The sequence below is a fragment of the Serinus canaria genome, chromosome Z (assembly GCF_022539315.1).
Source record: "Serinus canaria isolate serCan28SL12 chromosome Z, serCan2020, whole genome shotgun sequence".
Classification (NCBI taxonomy): domain Eukaryota; kingdom Metazoa; phylum Chordata; class Aves; order Passeriformes; family Fringillidae; genus Serinus; species Serinus canaria.
The window spans coordinates 10,180,960-10,198,916 of NC_066343.1; the positions used below are offsets into that span (position 1 = coordinate 10,180,960).

General features: G+C 44.4%; 1 protein-coding gene across 2 annotated transcripts in view; it reads right to left on the reverse strand.

Annotated features, from left to right (window-relative positions):
* EDIL3 (EGF like repeats and discoidin domains 3) overlaps nucleotides 1–17,733 on the reverse strand; it is a 248,347-nt gene extending 230,614 nt beyond the window's left edge. For both annotated transcript variants that reach the window (XM_050986988.1, XM_050986987.1), the window contains exon 1: nucleotides 17,503–17,733. In XM_050986988.1, the coding sequence (XP_050842945.1) occupies nucleotides 17,503–17,569 (67 nt within the window). In that variant the 5' untranslated portion in view covers nucleotides 17,570–17,733. The remainder of the gene's footprint in view (nucleotides 1–17,502) is intronic.
* Nucleotides 17,734–17,957: the final 224 nt, after the last annotated feature.

The following is a 17,957-nucleotide window of genomic DNA, read 5'->3' on the forward strand; positions in this document are numbered from 1 at the left end:
GAAGCACAGCACTGCAAGGTTGTGCCTTTTTCTACTTCTGAGTCCTACTGAGTGCTCTCAATCTCCAACAAAGGCAATCAAAGGCAATGTAAACTGTCTGGCTTATTGGAGCGACACATTTTCACTTTTCAAGCAAAAGAAACATTTCATACCACACACGGCTCATGATCAATGGTCACTAATCCAGACTTTTTTATTCACACATATTTTTATTTCTCTACTTATGCAGGTTGCCTGATACTGATCAGCTGTGTTTACAGACTGCTTTCATTAATAAACCAGAGCAGGGTACATTCATTTTACTAGCTAATTTGCTCAAAACTGATTTCCTGAGGCAGAGCCAGTGAACTGAAGCACCTATAGTTTTTGTGAAAAATATAAACCCACTTTCCATTAGTTTTAAAGATCAGCTGCTTTATTATACAAAATACCTCATTTTTTACCTCAGTCAAGAAATAGGGAGGTTTTAAATTAGATAATTAATTATTAGAAAATGTCTGTTCCTTCCTCAGAGTGTAACCAAAATGAATCACCAATTTAGTTCATTTTAACTTCCCTCAACACTCAGCAAAGTTGTTAAACTCTTCACATGATCACTGAATCTCAAATCTATAAAGCTCATCATCTCAGCAGGAGGTTTTTATCTGAGATCTCTTGTGCCAAATCCAGAATTCATTTTAAAATTCAGGCTCATAACTTCATTCCAATGTGTTTGAAAAAAGCCACGGTTTTCTGTCACAATCTGGAAATTGGACTTTTCTATTACCATCTCTAGGAGGAATATGTGCAAGACGAGTCTTTACATATTGCTACTCATTTCTTTTTCCGTTTGGATTTCATAAACAAAAATAAAGGAAGGTTAGTAATGCAAGTAAATCTTTGGTTTGGGGTTCTTACTGGCAGCCAACACAACTGCAAGACTATAAAGAGAAAACTGCAAAATGAAAAAAACCAGAACACTGAAAATCACAGCCTGTTTTTTATGTTGCTTAGCCTACTTTATTAATGATAAGCAACAATTACAAAGTAAATGAGCAAACAAAACCAAAGAACACCAGATGCATCCTGCATGTATTAGATTTTATTTTGCCAGCATGTACATAAAATACAACCCTATTCCTTCCATTGAAAGGAGAGGCTGTTCTGCAGTATGGAATTGAACAATGCTTTATCTCACACAGATACTCAAAATGAGGGTGATAAGGGGAGCGAGACTTCATCCTCTCCCCAGTGAGGGTCATATTTACAGCAAAAACGACTCTGATCCTCCTGCCACGCACTGCTGTCTCTGTCTCCTCAGTCTCACCCTTCTGCAGGGACTCAGGATGGAGGATTTCTCCTCAATCTGCCCCTGTGATGACACAGCCACAGATCCCTCTGTTTGCAGGGCAGGAGATCCAGTCCCCAACAACACCATGCTCTTCCTGACCTCACACCTATTTAAACAGTCCTTTCCTAAACTGGGCATCAAAAAACTTCACATCCATGCTCTCACAAGGATTCTCCCTCCCAAAGGCAGGACTTGCCATTTGTTGTTGCTTATGGGTCCTTTTGGTTTACTTTCCACTTTAGGTTTATTTCCTCTCTTGGTGGCATGGCTGCCCTTGAGAGCATCCCTAGTCACCTTTCAGAAGCACCATGATGTGAAACAAAGGAAACTCCAGACAGAGCCCACTTGTAACAAAACTCCAGAGTGACATGAGTTATCATCTACTGCCCTCTGAGTCGCAGCACTACAAGCAGGATTTGTGTCTGTCCCCCTGTCCATCCCTGAGACATCTCTGTCCACGGGGACGTGGGAGCAGTGACAGTGCCCAGCCCCTGCCCCAGCCCAGGCACAGGACACCCTCTGCTCTCCCCAGACCCTGAGCCACCTCTCCCCAGCACACCAGGTGGCTCAGGGGGGTTTAGCCCCTGCTGACAGCCCCAGGCTTCTCCATCCCACAGCAGGAACGAGCTCCTGGCTTTCCCAGCAGGGCTGGCCAGCCTGGAGCTTCCCCTTCAGCTGACCTGAGGGACTTTTGGGACAGGGCTGCAACCTTCCCCTTTGTTTGGCCACCAGGCTCATCCCTGGGTGTCCCAGAGGTGACAGATGTCTCACCCTGACAGGAACTGTCCAGGTCCCAGCACCCTTGGGTGAAATCCATCCTGTCCATGCTGTCCATCCTGTCCCACTGACCTGGGGGACATTGTATTCATTTCCCTTTTTCCCCCCTTTCCTTAGTCCCCTGCAGCTACAAAAGTAGAGGTGGGGATGAGATGTGACACCAGAAATTATGAATTTCCAAATTCCTCCACCCACAGCTCATTTGGGGGTGGTCCCTGACATTTCCCTCCTGTCTCACAACACGGGAGCTGTTGGCAAAAGTAAACAGCCACCTGCAACACCTATGCTTGAAAGACAGAGGTGCTCTTTTTGGGGACAAATAATGTTATCCAGCTGGCACATTTTAAAAGGGTGACCTCGCTGTTCTGTGTTAAAAAAAAAAAAAAAATTGAATTTATCATAATTTTACATAACTGCTGGCAGCAACTCAGATTAAGGGCCCCAGACCAGATCATAAAGAGACTCCCAGTGGTTCAGCCATGACACACCTAATTCAGTGCTGGCAGTCTTTATCTCTGGTTTTGACTGAAAAACAGGAATCCAAACCAAGGAATGTAATTTAACAAGTAAAAATTTCAGAGAGGTTTTAGCCCACTCTCCAGTAGGCTGTAATGCAGTTATTTTTTTCCCAAAGGTTCTTTGAAACCATAAAATCCAAAACTGTGTCTATAATAATAAAAAACTGTACATTCCATCTGAAGATTTAATTATTTAGTTTAGACATAAAGTGACAGCTTGCAATATAGATAATAGTTTTGGCAAAGCTGCAGACATTAATCTAGAGGCAGCTTCAGTGTAAAGCTGTTCTGGCTGTATTCAATAGAAGTGTCATTGCATTTTTAAAATCAAGAGAAGCCACAAAAATCCATATTTCTCAAAAAGTTTAATCTGAAAAGCAACCTACTTTCAACGTTAAGTTTGGATTAACATCTCTCAAGGCCCATCTATCAAAATCCTGAAGTTCAATAGGGTTCAAAATGGGAAATGAGGAAAAAAAAATAAACCAAACAAAAAGAAAAAGGAACAAAATAATAAACCAGAGAAAAGCAGTGGGATAAGATATAATATAAATCCAAAACCTGAAAACACTTTCAAATGACATCATGTTTGACACAGTGAAGATTTTTGTCTGCATTTCCTGCCCTAAGTGTACTGCAGCTGCACCAGCTCCAGTTCTTGGCCATTAAAACTTGTAACATGGCTAATTATCAGAACTATTAGAAAGCTTTCAATTAATGGAAGAGTTCCATGAAAAGTGAAAAATTCCATGTAAAGCCCTTGTGCAAAGGAAGAAATCAGGGTTTCATTAAATCCTCGGGCCTGAATAAACAAAATATCAAGTCAAACAGAAGACAATTACACCTCTTTCTACAAAAGTATATTAATAAATAAGTAAATATAGAATTAATTTTTTTACTCTGCCAGACAACAGTACATGCAGTCAAAAAATTCAAAATAGTTAGTGATAAACAATCTAGGTCACTACACAGATACTAAGGATAAATATAGTTATTTTTAATGCAGGAGAATGTTCCCAGACAATATTTTGACAGTCTGAGGCAGCTGTACTGAATGCAGTAACCTGTTTTGTCTACAAGCTTCATCACCAGTCTTCACTCTTTGGTGAACACTTGCAGAGCGTAAATACTGGATGAAGACATGTCCTGTGTTAGTGGTTACAGATATGTTAGGAAAAGGCAAAAGCCATAAAAAAATAAATAAAAATTGCATGGTAGTACAGCAACAACGCCCTCCTCCCCAGTTAATACATTCTTGTACAATTCCTGCCACTGCCATTTGCAGCCAGAGTCCCCATGAGGTCTGAGAGGACCACATGGGGACACAGCTGTGCTGCCCGAAGAACAACACTGGCACCACATCACAAACTCCAGAGAAATGCAATTTCTTCAAATTCCTCATTTCCAGCAGGAGAATATGGGATCTGTTATGTCTTAAAGAGCATCAAGACTAAATACTCTCCCTTTTCACCCAGACAGAAGAAACAGGGATTCCTCAGGTTCCTCCATGAAGCATAAACCCTGGGTGAAGCCAAAGAGCAGGGGTGATTCAGGGAGGGTAGGAAGCAAAAGAGGTTGGCATTTTATTTTTTAAACTACATCAACTTTGAAGAAGCACCTTCCACAAGGCCAGTTTCAACAGATACACACTCTAGCCTGTAACCTACTAGAACAGTAATTTTGTGTCTTTGATGTTGTTCTTTTTCAAAGAACATCTCTAAAATCTTCAGTAATCTTACTTTTCTATCTTAACAGAAAAATGGGGCTGAAAAAAACCAGGCTCTTTCCACAGCTGCTTTTCCTACAGAAAATTTGTTCTGAGACCCTACATAAGAGGCTTTTAAAAATTAGCCCAACTGTTACAAGATACCCAGACCATGTTGTAAACAGGCCAGGCATTTTCAATTTCAATTGTAAAAGCTTCTTGCTCCTCATTTTGAAAATGAAAAAGAAATGAGAATCTCCTGCATGCATGGTAATAAAGTGAGAATAACGCTGACTGACATTAACTGAGAGCTCTCCTGAAGCAGCATTTCCAGATGATTCCCTGGTTCTGAGATCTCTGAAAATCTTTGGGTGAGTATTTCCAGTGTACCAACACTTCTTTCACCCACACACACACAAAATGAAATGGATATTCAAGCAGCTGCTGAGGCTGCAACACTGGAGCTGGCACTGCAGGAGACTCAAAACATGGCTTTTATCAGGCATAAGTCATCAAAACTCATCATTTCTCTTAAAAGCAGATGCCTTTTTCTACTTGATGTATCGACCTTTGTTTTCAGACTTCAGAGATGGAAGGTACAGACACGTCAAGGATAAGAGATGGGTGTCAACGACAGGAAAAATCTTGATGTGACACAAGGGACAAAAGATTGCTATGAAAGATGCTAGCACAAGACTTCATGATTATTATTAGAGCATTAACAGAGTGAAGGGGTGGCTTCCTGAAACTCAGAAATTATTAAAGGTATAGGTTTTTGTTGTAATTCTTCGGCTCCGCAAATGTTGCTCCTCTGGATTAAATATATATATATATGTATATATAAAATTGCATACCAGTGATTTTTATTCCAGTGAAGTTGGGGTTCAGTTTTGGGATATTTCTCCTTCCCTCCTCTCCCTCAAAAAGAAATGTTTAGACAGAATTTAAAATTCTATTCAGATTTTTCTACAAGTATAATGCTCTAACCAGAATCCATCCGGAAAAGAAACCAGTGTACCCATTGTTAATTGTTTATTACTCTCTACAGAAAATTAAAAGAAAAAAAAAAAAAACACAAAGCCTCAAGAATTTGCTTATCAAAAATCCCAGACAATTAACCAGCAGGCTAATTGGTCAAAATTAGTCAGTCAGGAATCTCAGACATTTTGAAGAATTTTCTATTTTTCCTCCTGAACTAACTGAAGCATACAATGCTTTTACCCATTATGTCTTCTCTCTTTCTTCCTGTTCAGCCTTCAGCCAGTCTGAATAAAGGAGGCAGAACCACATCGACTCCCTGGTAGTTTTAAAACTGGTTTCTTGCCTGGAATTAAGCCAGAGCAGGATTTCTAAGGCAGGCAGCTCCTCTTGTTTCCACTGAGAGCACGTGGGGAGCTTCTGAGCCTCTCCTGCTCTGCGTGGCCCAGGAGTGATCTTTATCCACAAGATAAATATTTGCTACCAAATAATTAGGGAAGAAAAAAAAAAAAAACCACTGTAATTTGTCCTCAACAAAATAACCAACTGGGATAGACTAGTTAATCAACACTGGATCTGCCCCAGGATGGTGAGATGGCCACTTTGGACTGGGAAATGGCCAGGAAAATGTGGAATTTGCTCCTCTGCCTTCATCCATGCCAAGGCAAACAAGACAGGAACGCAAGGGATGCTCATGGATCTGACTTCTGCACATTTCCTCAGGGGGGAATACACAGCTATACTCGAGGAAAGGGGAAATTTGGCACCCTGTGTTGGTCCAGAAATTGATTTCTTGGAAAAAAATGTGTAAATCAGGCTCTGAGAAAACTATCCATAACTCACCTCTGAAGGAAACAGCTGAGGACACATCTGGTGTTCAACATCCCTGTCCACGTCACTTCCTTCTCCCTCATTTCCCCATCTCCCTTCCTTGCACCATCACTGGGACTGGCCTGCTCCTGCCTTAAGCCATCCCAAACAGGCAAACTACCAGAGAATTTTACTGTTCTGTGTAAGAATATCACCAGTGCTGGAATTAGGGAAAAGACAGTGGCAGAGAAACTAGATGGGCTTTGGCCAAACTATCAAAGCTCACGGAGTTGCTCATTTCAGCTTTGTCTTGCAGTAAAAAAAACTCTGGAGGCTCAGGAAGTTTCCTACAGACCAGAGACTTGTTTCTGACCCCTCCCTGACCAAACTCCTCTGACCCACAAGTCAGAGCTGCATCTCTTAGTGCTCCACTTTTTCTCACACTCAGCATATTGGCTTCAAGCTGACAGAGAGCAGGTTTATATGAATTATTAGGAAGAAATTGTTCCCTGGCAGGGTGGGCAGGCCCTGGCACAGGATGCCCAGAGCAGCCGGGGCTGCCCCTAGATCCCTGGCAGTGCCCATGGCCAGGCTGGACACTGGGGCTGGGAGAGCCTGGGACAGTGAAAGGTGTCCTTGCCATGGCATGAGTGACACTGGATGGGCTTTAAGATCCTTCCCCAACCCAAACCATTCTATTGCTCCATAATTCTCAGTTCTTAAATTCACATTTTTATGCAATTATTCATCTATACTGAAAAATATTGAGGCATATCAGAGCAATCACTGCTCTTGCTGTGTGAACCAATATAGATGTGGAACTAACATTAAGTCAATATATATAGTCAATCACACTTTATTCCAGCTGACTTCCAAGCTCTTGTTCAGAATGTTGCTTTGATTTTTTTCTTCCCCAGTGGATTTCACAAAAGAAAGGATACATCTGACACTACATTCGCAGCTATGCCTGACATTGCTTCAATTACCTTTTTTTTATTTCCTTATGACTTTAGTGACAGGGTGAACCACAAGACCCACATTTGGAGTAAGAGTTTAAGGCTAAGTAAAACCACCCGAGGAAGGAACCAGAGCATTTCTGTAACTGTGCCACAGTACAATAATGCAGCATTTCTAAGAGAAATTTCAGAAAGAATTTGTCTCCCTGAATAAAGAAACCAGGTTGAAGAGAAGCCTGGTGAAGAAAGGCAAGGTGTCAGAACAGGATGGGCTTGATCACACCCAAGAAAATGAAAGTCATTATCAAAGAGGTTGATCTTTATCCTGAAGGGCTATCTGTAGGGAGTGTATCATTCCGTACAAGGTCTGAGGGTAAAGCATAAAAAAAGACATTAAAGAATTACACAAAAGCATCATTAAAGAAACATTTATAGCATGCACCATGGAAGGGAGCTACTAGGTCATTTCAGCTACTTCCCATGACAGCAGCACATCATTTCCCTGTCCACGCTGTACATTATTCACAGTATCAAGCTAATCTTCCCTTAAAATTGTTCAAAGAAATAGAACTGCATGGTTTTAAAATGGTTCTGGAATGGTATCTGAAAGCAATCAGCTAGTGGGTCTTAGTTTTTTAACCTAGAAAAGACCTTGCAAAGCAATCCCATGCAATTCCTCACACAAGCAAGGAATCTGACAGGTTACATTGCATGTAATAGTTTCTCCATCTCTACTTCCAATACCTGAGCTGGAAAAGGAGTAAAAAAATCCAAAGAAAGAAAACCCTGGCAAACAAATTAAAGCAGGATGGTCTAAAGAACTATAATACAAGCAATCAGGAAGGAACCTTGGATTTCCAGGGGTAGTTGTCTAAAATGACACTCAGCAGTGATAGAAGCTCTCCTGCGTGAGGGAGAGACAGACTGAAAGATGTAAGCAAATGCTAAACTTAAAATAAATCTAATTTTTTGGTTTTTTCTATTTTTTTGTGCCTCCACTTGGTGCATGAAAGTCTTATCTGTAAATGTTTCTTGTGTGATCTGTTGTAGCTTCACTGTTGCAGAAACCTAAGACATGGGTAATCAGATGCCAGAAATTACTGTTATTTATGCTCTGCTGTCACAGCTCTCCATAATTATGCAGGTTGACACAGCATTTCGACAATGATAGGGGAAGAAAAGCAGTTTTTGCAGAGATTTTTTTCAGCCTCCCTACACAGAATCTCGACAAGTAAAATTGCTGCAGCTAAAAATTAGCAATGCAGTCATCTCCACATTTGGTTTAGGGTTTTTTTTGGCCTGACAAAAAGTTACTATTGTGAGAGTACTCCAAGACATGAATAAAAAGGTCTATATGTCTAAATGGTAGCTTTATGCTACAGTAGGACCATTATCTTACTATGCATAAATAAATGCCTTGTGTTGTTTAGAATTGAAAATAATCAAAGAAAAAATTAGTTGCAAGGGGTGAGGGGCAGGAAGAATGAGAAATTATTTGCAAAATGCTGGGAAAACACCCTGCTTTGCATTAAAATTAAAAATTTGAAATTGTGGGGTTCAAATCCATAGTGTGAAGCACTTAGCAGTCACCTGAGCTCATGCTGTCCCAGGTGTGCAAGCCACACTCCAGAGTGAGGCTGTTCACTGGTTAAACTGCTGCGTGTACAGAATTGCAATATTCTGATAGAGCACTTTGGGTTAGGAAATTTCTCCATCAGCTTTTAATCAAGAGCCACCACTTGATGCAGAAACAGCACCCTGGGGGGCGGGGGGATTATGCCTCTGTGTCTGACCCCACTCTCCCACACACCACCTGGGAGAGGAGGCAGCAGAAAAATCCCCCACCAAAACCTCCCACCTCCTCTGGAGGAGGCTTTTCTCCGCTCCCTGTCCCCTGTAGCCTCCAGGATCACAAAAAGCCCACAAATCTGAGGCCCAGTTCTCTCTCACATCGTCAGATTCCTGCTGGGACGTGCCAAGTTCCTGCCCTGGCTCTGCTGAAAGAGTGCTGATCTTCTTGAGCCTCCTTATCCATCTGCTGCTCCTCCCTGCTGTCATCTGCACAGTTCAGCTTGCTGCTTTAAATACTGCGCCTGAAATCCTGACTCCTAAAACCCAGAACTTGTCGTTCTGCTGCCACAGTTGGGAGAGCTGAGATAATCCAGGATTCTCCACTTAAACAGTGTAGGCAGAAGGATGGCTTGGCTGAACAGGAATATTCTCTTGGAAGTAAGGCAATAGAGGAAGGTTTTTGCCCAGCGTGAGCAGGGCCAGGTGGCATGGGAAGAACGCAGAGATACTGCTGCCAGCGGAGGGAGAAAATTGTCAAAAGTTCAGACAGAGTTGGTGCTGCAAGAACTGTGTGGGGGACAATAAAAAGAGATTTTCTGAATAAAATAATGGCAGTAGGCAGCGCAAAAATACCATTGGCCTGTTCCAGGAAGAGGATGATCTCCTCATAGGCAGGGACAGGGACAAGGCTGAGGTGCTCAGTGTATCCTTTGCCTCCTTCTTTGACACAGATGGACCAAGAGGGTCCCAGTGCCCTGAGATGGAAGACCATGACTGTGAGAATGATCAACGTCCAGCTAACCCCACAAATGGATCCCTACAAATCTATGGGGTCTGATGGGATTAATCTAAGAATCCTCAAACAGCTGCTGATGTCATCACAAAACCTCTCCTGATGATTTTTGAGCGGTCTTGGGAGTCCAGAGAAGTCCCAGATGACTGGAAGCTGGAAAACATTGTCTCAGTTCTCCAGCAGAGCAAGATGGAGGACTGTGGGAACCCAGGAAATTCCTCTGGCTGCCCTGGAGGGCTCGAGACCCTGCCCAGGGGGCTCAGAGACCTTGGCACAGAGCCCAAGACCTCTGTGCCTTTGATTTAGCCCTTGGAAAAACAATTACCAACCTTTATATGAAGAATTACAAGCCACAACAGTTTAAGTACAGAGATGGTGAATTTATCACTGGGTGAAAAAGTAGATTTTCAGGTGTTTAGAATGGGGGTTCAGGGAGCAAGATGGAGGGATCTGGGGGTGTCCAGCCTTTCTCCTTCTTCTTCTTCTTGGCCTCCATCTTCTGCTGTTATGGTGGCACTTTTAGATTGGTTTAGAGTAGAAGCTCACTGTCTAACATAGGTGATAGGTGTTGGAAAGTAATTGTAGATATTGTACACGTAGTTTTTAGTATAAAGACATAACACCACCCTGGGGGCAGGGAGAATGCCTTGGGCTGTCCTGCTGAGCGGACCTTGGCAGGACAGGAGAAGTAATTTTAAAAACTGGGAACAATAAATAACCTTGAGACCAAGAAACGAAGAGCTCTGACTCCTTCTTCAAGCACCGGGCTGGGAAAAGAGACTTGTACGTATCTCAGGGTCACTCTGAGCAGAAGAGATTCCGAGAGAAAATCCCAGAAACTACAGGCTTGTCAGTCTCGCTTCAGAGCCTGGTAAAGGTATGGAGAAGATTATTCTGGGAGGTATTGAAAAACACGTGGATGACAAATCACTGGTCACAGCCAGCATGGCTTCATGACAGCAAAGTCCTGCTTGTCAAACCTGACTTCCTTCCAAGGTGACCCACTCCGTGGATCAAGGGAAAACAGCTGATGTCCTGAAATCTTTCTGGATTTCAGGAAAGTTTTCCATAGTGTCTCTGACAGGATTGTTCTGGGAAAACTGTCCATCCCACAGCTGGATAAACACATCCTGAATGGGTGAGCAGCTGGGTCATGGGTGAGGCACAAAGGGTGACAGCCACTGAGGTGACATCCCATGGGAACCCGTCACTAGTGAGGTTCAAAGGGCTCCATCCTCAGCCCTGTGCCCCTCAACATCCTCAGGAATTACCTGGATGTAGGACTGGAAGGGATCCTGAGAAGTTCACAGATGATACAAAACCGGGGGAGCTGTCTTGAGGCTCCCTTGAGGGCAGAGAGGCCCTGCAGAGAGGCCCTGACAAACGAGAGGCCTGGGCCAGCTCCAGCCTGTGGGGTTCAATAAGGGAAGGTTTGGGATTGTGCCCCTGGCATAGGGCAACCCATGGACAGACCGGGGAATGAGAGTCTGGGAAGCAGTGCCAGGGAAAGGGACGGGGATCCTGGTCAGTGGAGTGCCCTGGAGCCAACAGGGATATCCCTGCCCTGGGGACAGCAGGCCCAGCATGGCCAGAAGGGATTGTCCCGCTCTGCTCTGGGCTGGAACAGCCACACCTGGAATATTGGGTGCAGTTCTGGCACCACAACACAAAAAAAGGCTTTAAACTGTCAGAGAGTGTGCAGAGGAGCCATGGGGGTGGAGAATGGTGTGGAGGGGCCGTGTGAGGAGGGCTGAGGGCACTTGGTGTGTTCAGCTGGAGAAGGGGAGGCTGAGGGCAGACCCATCACAGCTACAGCTCCCCAGGAGAGGAAGAGGAAGGGCAGCTCTGATCCCTGATCCCTGATCTCTGATCCCTGATCCCTGATCTCTGATCCCTGATCCCTGATCCCTGATCTCTAATCCCTGATCCCTGATCTCTGATCCTTGTGACACTGGCAGGACCTGAGGGAAGGGCTGGGACTGGGCCAGGGATTTGCGATGGAGCTCAGGAAAAAGATTCTTACCCAGAGGGTGCTGGGCACTGCTCAGGCTCCCCAGGGAATGGATCCCCAAGGCTGCCAGAGCTCCAGGAGAGTTTGGACAACACTCCAGGGATGCCCAGGGTGGGATTTTGGGGTGTTTGTGCAGGGACAGGAGCTGGGCTGAATAGACCTTGTGGGTCTCTTCAAGCTCAGCATACTCTGTGATTGTGTCAGTATTTACTCACCCATTTTCAAACACTTTACCAAATACATATATATAGATATAGACATATAGATATATATATATATATATATGATATACATACATACATATATAGATATATATATATATATATATATATCTATATATATATATATATATATATATATATAATAAAAATCATAATATATAAACCTTATGGACATAAGTCTTTTCTATACAGCCATGAAACTGCCTTTTGCCCCTTATTAAAGAAGTGTGTGGAGTGTGGAGTGAGGAATACTACTGATAACCTCAAAAAAATCCTAGACAGTGCTTTTGTGGTATATAACAAATTCTTATTTCAAATACAGAGCTGTGCATCAAGAAATCATAGGACGATTAGGTGTTATCTAACATTTCCTAAACGTCTTAGTATCAGACCAGATGTGAGGCACATAAGTGGCTGCAATTGCTACGTATGGTCTCTGGAGTGTAGATATACCCAAATTATACCCAAAGTGCAGTATGTGTGCAGATAGCTGCTATACATTATGTAAAATTAAGATAGTTTTATATGTGTTTCATATGAGAACGCATTCACACACACACACCCCACATATATTTATTAGCTGGATTAGCTAGAGACTTTATTAGATAATTATGGTCTACTTCTCAGCTTTCGGAACTTAAAATGGAAAAACACCCCCAGTGTGATGAAAGGTAACGCAGCTTGAAGAAAAACCCACAAACAAATGAATCAAAAACCCCACAAGTACGTTAAAGTATATTCCCTGACCAGCAAGACTGAGATTTGATAAAACCTCAAAGCAGGAAGGTGTGGTGCAGGTTCTCTGCCTCCAGATTCCTGGGACACAGCTGCTCATTCAATCCCTGCCTTCAGAGCAACAGACCCACAGCTGTGGGTCCAAACTGGGTTTGGACAGATCCTTGCTCTGTTCTCACCATATGAATGGCAAAAAAGCTGTTCTATGCTCTACACAGATCGTTAGAAAATCAGCCATAACCTGCTGTCACTACACACGGTGAGTTGTTCTCCCTCAAACTTCAGGTCCAAGTTTCCTATAAAAAGGGAAACTTAGACCCATTATTCGTCAGACTGACATAACACACTGAATTTAGGCTGAATTTTCCTCTTCCCTAGATTGTCTCCTGGACTTTAAATGCAAAATGTGTTTTGGTCCTCCAATATAAAACAGCATTTTCCAGAGGTTTTAATTTTGTAGATGTTAATGTTCCTACACTGGACTTGAATCTTTTGACTCATCTGTTATTTTCTAGCACATCATCTGACTAAGCTTTCACTGTATTTTTAACTGTGAAACTTTTCTGAAACTTAAATTAATAGCTGTTTGTTGTTCAACCCATATTTAATAAACTCAAGCTGGGCTCCGGGTATGCTACAACAATGCCAATGTCATAGAACCAAATCAATGGTCAGGGTTGGGAGGGACCTTAAAGGTGTCACAGTGCCTCCCCCTGCCATGGCAGGGACACCTTCCACTGTCCCGGGCTGCTCCAAGCCCTAATGTCCAACCTGTTTTTGGACAATTCCAGGGATCCAGGGGCGGCCCCAGCTGCTCTGGGCAACCTATGCCAGGGTCTCCCCACCCTCCCAGGGAATCATTTTTCCATCACATCTAATCACTTGTAGTACAGCACCAACCATCCTTTAGGATTTCAGAAATCTGTGGCTTACCAAAGTTTGAGACGTTTCAGAGACCAAGATGAAAACAGTAACACGCCAACTCCTATGTGACTCTCAATAAAGTTAATAACAGAGTTTCATCTCTGATTCTTGCAGTTTCTTAAGCACAGCTTCCCCAGGTATCTTCACTTAGGCTGAAGGGATTTCTAGCTGTGAGTTTCTTGTAGGGGCATATGCTGCATAAACAGCTAATTTAAGGCATAAAAATCCTACTTAAAAGTTACTGTCTTTTGAAATAACTTCCAGAATGGATCATTTCCTTGATTTTCAGCTGGGTGGTAACTGAAAAAATGTGGAGGAGGGAAGATAAGACAGTGACCCTTTCCCCTATAGTACCATTGATACACAACCTTCTATCAAGTATATCCTTTGAAAAGAGACATAAAGGATAAGGACATAAGGGGCAGAGAAATAGGAGGCTGGGCACATGAAAAAAAAAAAAAAATCCAACTAATACTACCAGAACGATTAATTCCAATTATAATAATGCATGGCTTGACATCAAATTTTGTCCTAGGCTGACCAGACACGTACAGAATACAACAGTATATCCACTATATGCTTTCTGGAGGCTATACGAGCAGTCATGGAAAATCAATTTGAATACAAATGTAATTTGTTAAAAGAACAGCGAAAATCATTATGCAGGGTCACACTGTCAGCACTTTGTACAGAAGCAGATGCTGTCCAAAGATGCAAAGGCATTCAGTAAAACAGAAGAACCTTGGTCTTTAAAAGCCTCTGTGATCTTTTCAGCCTTTCAGTATAGATGCATGAGAACAAAGCTACAGTTTACCTCCCTTGTTTCTCAGCACTTTTGCTCCTTGCAGCTGATTCCAGCTGCAGAAAGGGGCTTTATAGAAACTTCTAAGCCTCAGAGAGAGAGTGAGGGTTCCCACTGTAATGGAGAAAAAGCAACATCTTTGAAACACTTCCTTCAAAGTTCCAGAGCTTGTCGCTCAGGCTGACAGAATACAGTCATAAAATAAGGAATTAGACTTGCCTGTTTTCAGCAATGTCAATACCATTTTTAGGCAAACCACACTTTAAAACTCAGCAGACAGCTAAGTGGAGAAGCACGCTACAACCCAGGGAGCAGCTTCACTATAAAGACAACTCAAATGGTAATTTTTCAGAAGGTCCCGTTGGAAAAATGTTTATCATGAAGGCGTGGAATGCACTGAACTGCTGCGCAGCCACAGCTCCACCCATGGCCCGAGGTGTATCTCAGAACCCCCAAAACAGCCACCACTTTTACATCATGCTTTCCTTCCATCTGATCCCAATCTTCACTGTCTGTTCATATAGCTGTTGAGGATGAAAAAAATCCCTAAAAGCCCACACAGTGGGATGCACTGTGTTTCTTCCTCCCAAAATAATCTCTAGTAGTCTCCGTAATCACTCTGGTAGTTATTGTCTGTCCATGCACAGTAAAGCATCAGAGTGCCTGGCATTCGAATTCCACCAAGGAACAGCAACAGCAGCAAGGGTAAAAGCTTACAGTTGTTTTTAAATATGTATAAACGGGCATTGCTTATTAAAAATGCACCTGCATCTTTCTTGCAACCTAAGGGCTGGAAGTCACTGCACCCTTGAAGGCTGGTTTCATCATGTGCTTGCATATAAACACTGAACATCAGGCTCCTGTTACAGTGCATGAGATTGCAAATTCATCAGAGTGGCCAGGAAGAAGAAAATGACAGTCTCCCATTGAGATGGCTTTTTCATCCATTAGTATCTTTCAATCTCTCTCACCCTTCTCTCTCCCTTAAAATCAACAACAGCAGCAAAAAGACAGAACCTCGCCTCAAATTTGCTGACATACTGTGTATTAGTTCCAAACACAAAAAGCAAAAGGTGCTTTTAAGACAGCATGAATAAACAGGATTTTGACCTCCACCAATACTTTGCAGAGCTCCATCAAAAAAAATAGTTGGTCTTTTTCTTTAACAGTCGGCTTGAAAAGCAGGTCGGTAAAGAAGTATATGACTTTGACCTGCACTTGGAATTTACCCTGAGAGGCAAATGGGAACCAGCCACTGCACACTTCCACTGGTTTTCATTCTACACCATTATGGGAATGGACTCATAGTGAGTAGTGCTGGGACAATTTCTGCACTGTTCAAAACCTTATTTTGAAAGAGTTTTGGTTACTTACAGTGCTTGGAGTTATTGCAACTTTGAGAGGATCTATTAAAGTAAATGTTATGACAGCCACCAAAATTAACCCACTAAATCAGACTTGTCAAGCAGCATTTTTCTCCATTTCAGCACAAAAAAAGACTCAGTATAATGTTCTCCTGTTTCTTTTTGAGAGCCAAGGACAAACCTTTAACTGAACAATCACAGCTTAAGCAATCACAGAGTAAATGTACTTTTTTTCCTTCCTATTTCACTTCTGCTAGAAAACCTATTAAGTCCCCTCTGTTCTGAAGTTATCTGAAAACAAAGGAGAACTGTAGACTTTAATGAGAAAACATCACAGATGTGAGCTATCAGAAGTTCCAAGGAAGCACAGTGCAAAGCACTCATATGACAAGTCCAGACTTCGTGGCAGACACAGTTATCTTCTGCTTAGAAAAGAGACTTTGGGGAATAAGCTGCAGGTACAAGGACATATTGCATAAGCTATCACATGCTCACTGCAACTGTGTGAATGCTACCGGATTTTGAGAAGCCGCCGTGCTGAATAATTTAAGGGCTAATAAAATATTCAGTTTTTACTGATACACTGGTTTCATTTTGAAACCTCAAAAAGAAAAAAAAAAAGTTAATAATGAGGAGAAGAGGTCTAAAAGTCAGCGGGAATATTCTGGTACTCATTAGAACAACAGTTGTTCCACCAAGCAGAGGGATAGAGGGATAAAGGGGTCTCCACACCGGGTGGGATCACACAGAGACACAGAACATCCGCGGCACCAGACGCGACTCGGAGCTCGCAGAGGACGAAGGAGAGCCCTCGGGGGGCTGCGGGCAAAAGGAGGGGACCCACGGGGGTCCCGGAGCCCAGGCCAGCGCCTTCCCCGGGAGCGGGGAGGGTGCCCGGGAGGGACAGCCGGGATGGGCAGGACGCGAGGGGACGACGGGACGGGCAGTGAGTGATCACCCACCGCCACGGGCAGCCCCCCGAGCCTTCTGCGGAGGGGGGACCGTGGCCCCAGCCCCACCATCAGCTCCTCGCACCACGAGCTCATACAACTTTTCAATGCCAGGAGGAGAAACCCTGCAAGAACTGATTAATATAAATAATAAAGAGAACTCCCAAGAGAGCTAAAGTTGTCTCTCTGGGGTAGGGTTGGCGTTTTCTTCTTCCGGAGGGTTTTTGGTTTTGGTAGGGGTTTTTTGTTTTGTTTTGCAAGGGGGTGAGACACCGAGAAGGCGCCGCGGGTGTTCTAGGATGGAGAAGACCTAATTAGAGGGAGGCAGCGAAAGGGTCGTCTGGCAAGAACTGCTCGCTGCTGCCGAGATGCTCCAGCTCCCGAACGTGTTTGCAAACTGTTCCGCGGTTTGCTGGGTCTCCGGCTAGGAGCTAGCAGCCTCCAAATTACAATGAAGACCGGTGGCTGGAGAGGGGTGGGGGGAGGAAGGGAAAAGCGGTGCGGACAGCTCTGCGGATATTAAATCTTCCGAGCCTCTCATTCTGGATTACATTTAATCTCTCCCGGCATTTCTTTCTCCTCTAATTAAGCACAGTTTCAAAACAGAACGCGTCTGAGGTTGGATCGTCCGCCGGCTTCTATTTCAAATGCAGAGATAAGTACTATTATTTTTCTTCTTTCCTTATGCATAAAGAGAAAAGGAGAGCCCAGACAGCGGCACCCTGCTGAGAGCCACCTCCCGGTCCCCCGCGCACTTGGACTCCGACTTTGCGGGAGCTCCGGAGCGACCCCGACCCCCCGTCCCCCGTCCGTCCCCGCCGTCCTCCGTCCCCTCACCTCGGGCGGGGCGCGGCGCCGCCAGGCTCCCGCAGAGCGCCAGCCAGGCCAGCACCGCGCGGCTCATCCTCCTCCTCCTCCTCCTCCTCCTCCTCCTGTTCTTGCTCCTGCTCTCCTCCGCCTCAGCCGAGGGATGCGAGCGGCGGGCGCTGGCGGTGCCTCCTCCCGGTGAGGTGATGCGAGGCGCGGCGAGGATGCGCAGGTCCCTCCCGCGGAGCGTCTCCCGGCCGAGCGCAGCCCCCGCCGCTCCGCTGCCACCGCCCTACGCGCGGCGCGGAGCCCGTCCCGCCGCCCGCCCGCTCTGCGCGCCCGCCAGGTGCCGCCGCGCCTCCAGCATGGCCCGGCCGCCGCCTCCGAGTAGTGTCCCGCCGCCTCCTCTCCTCCCCCTCTTTCTCCTCTCTGCCTTCTGCCTTCCTCCTCCTCCTCCTCCTCCTCCTGCCGCCGCTGCCCTGCCC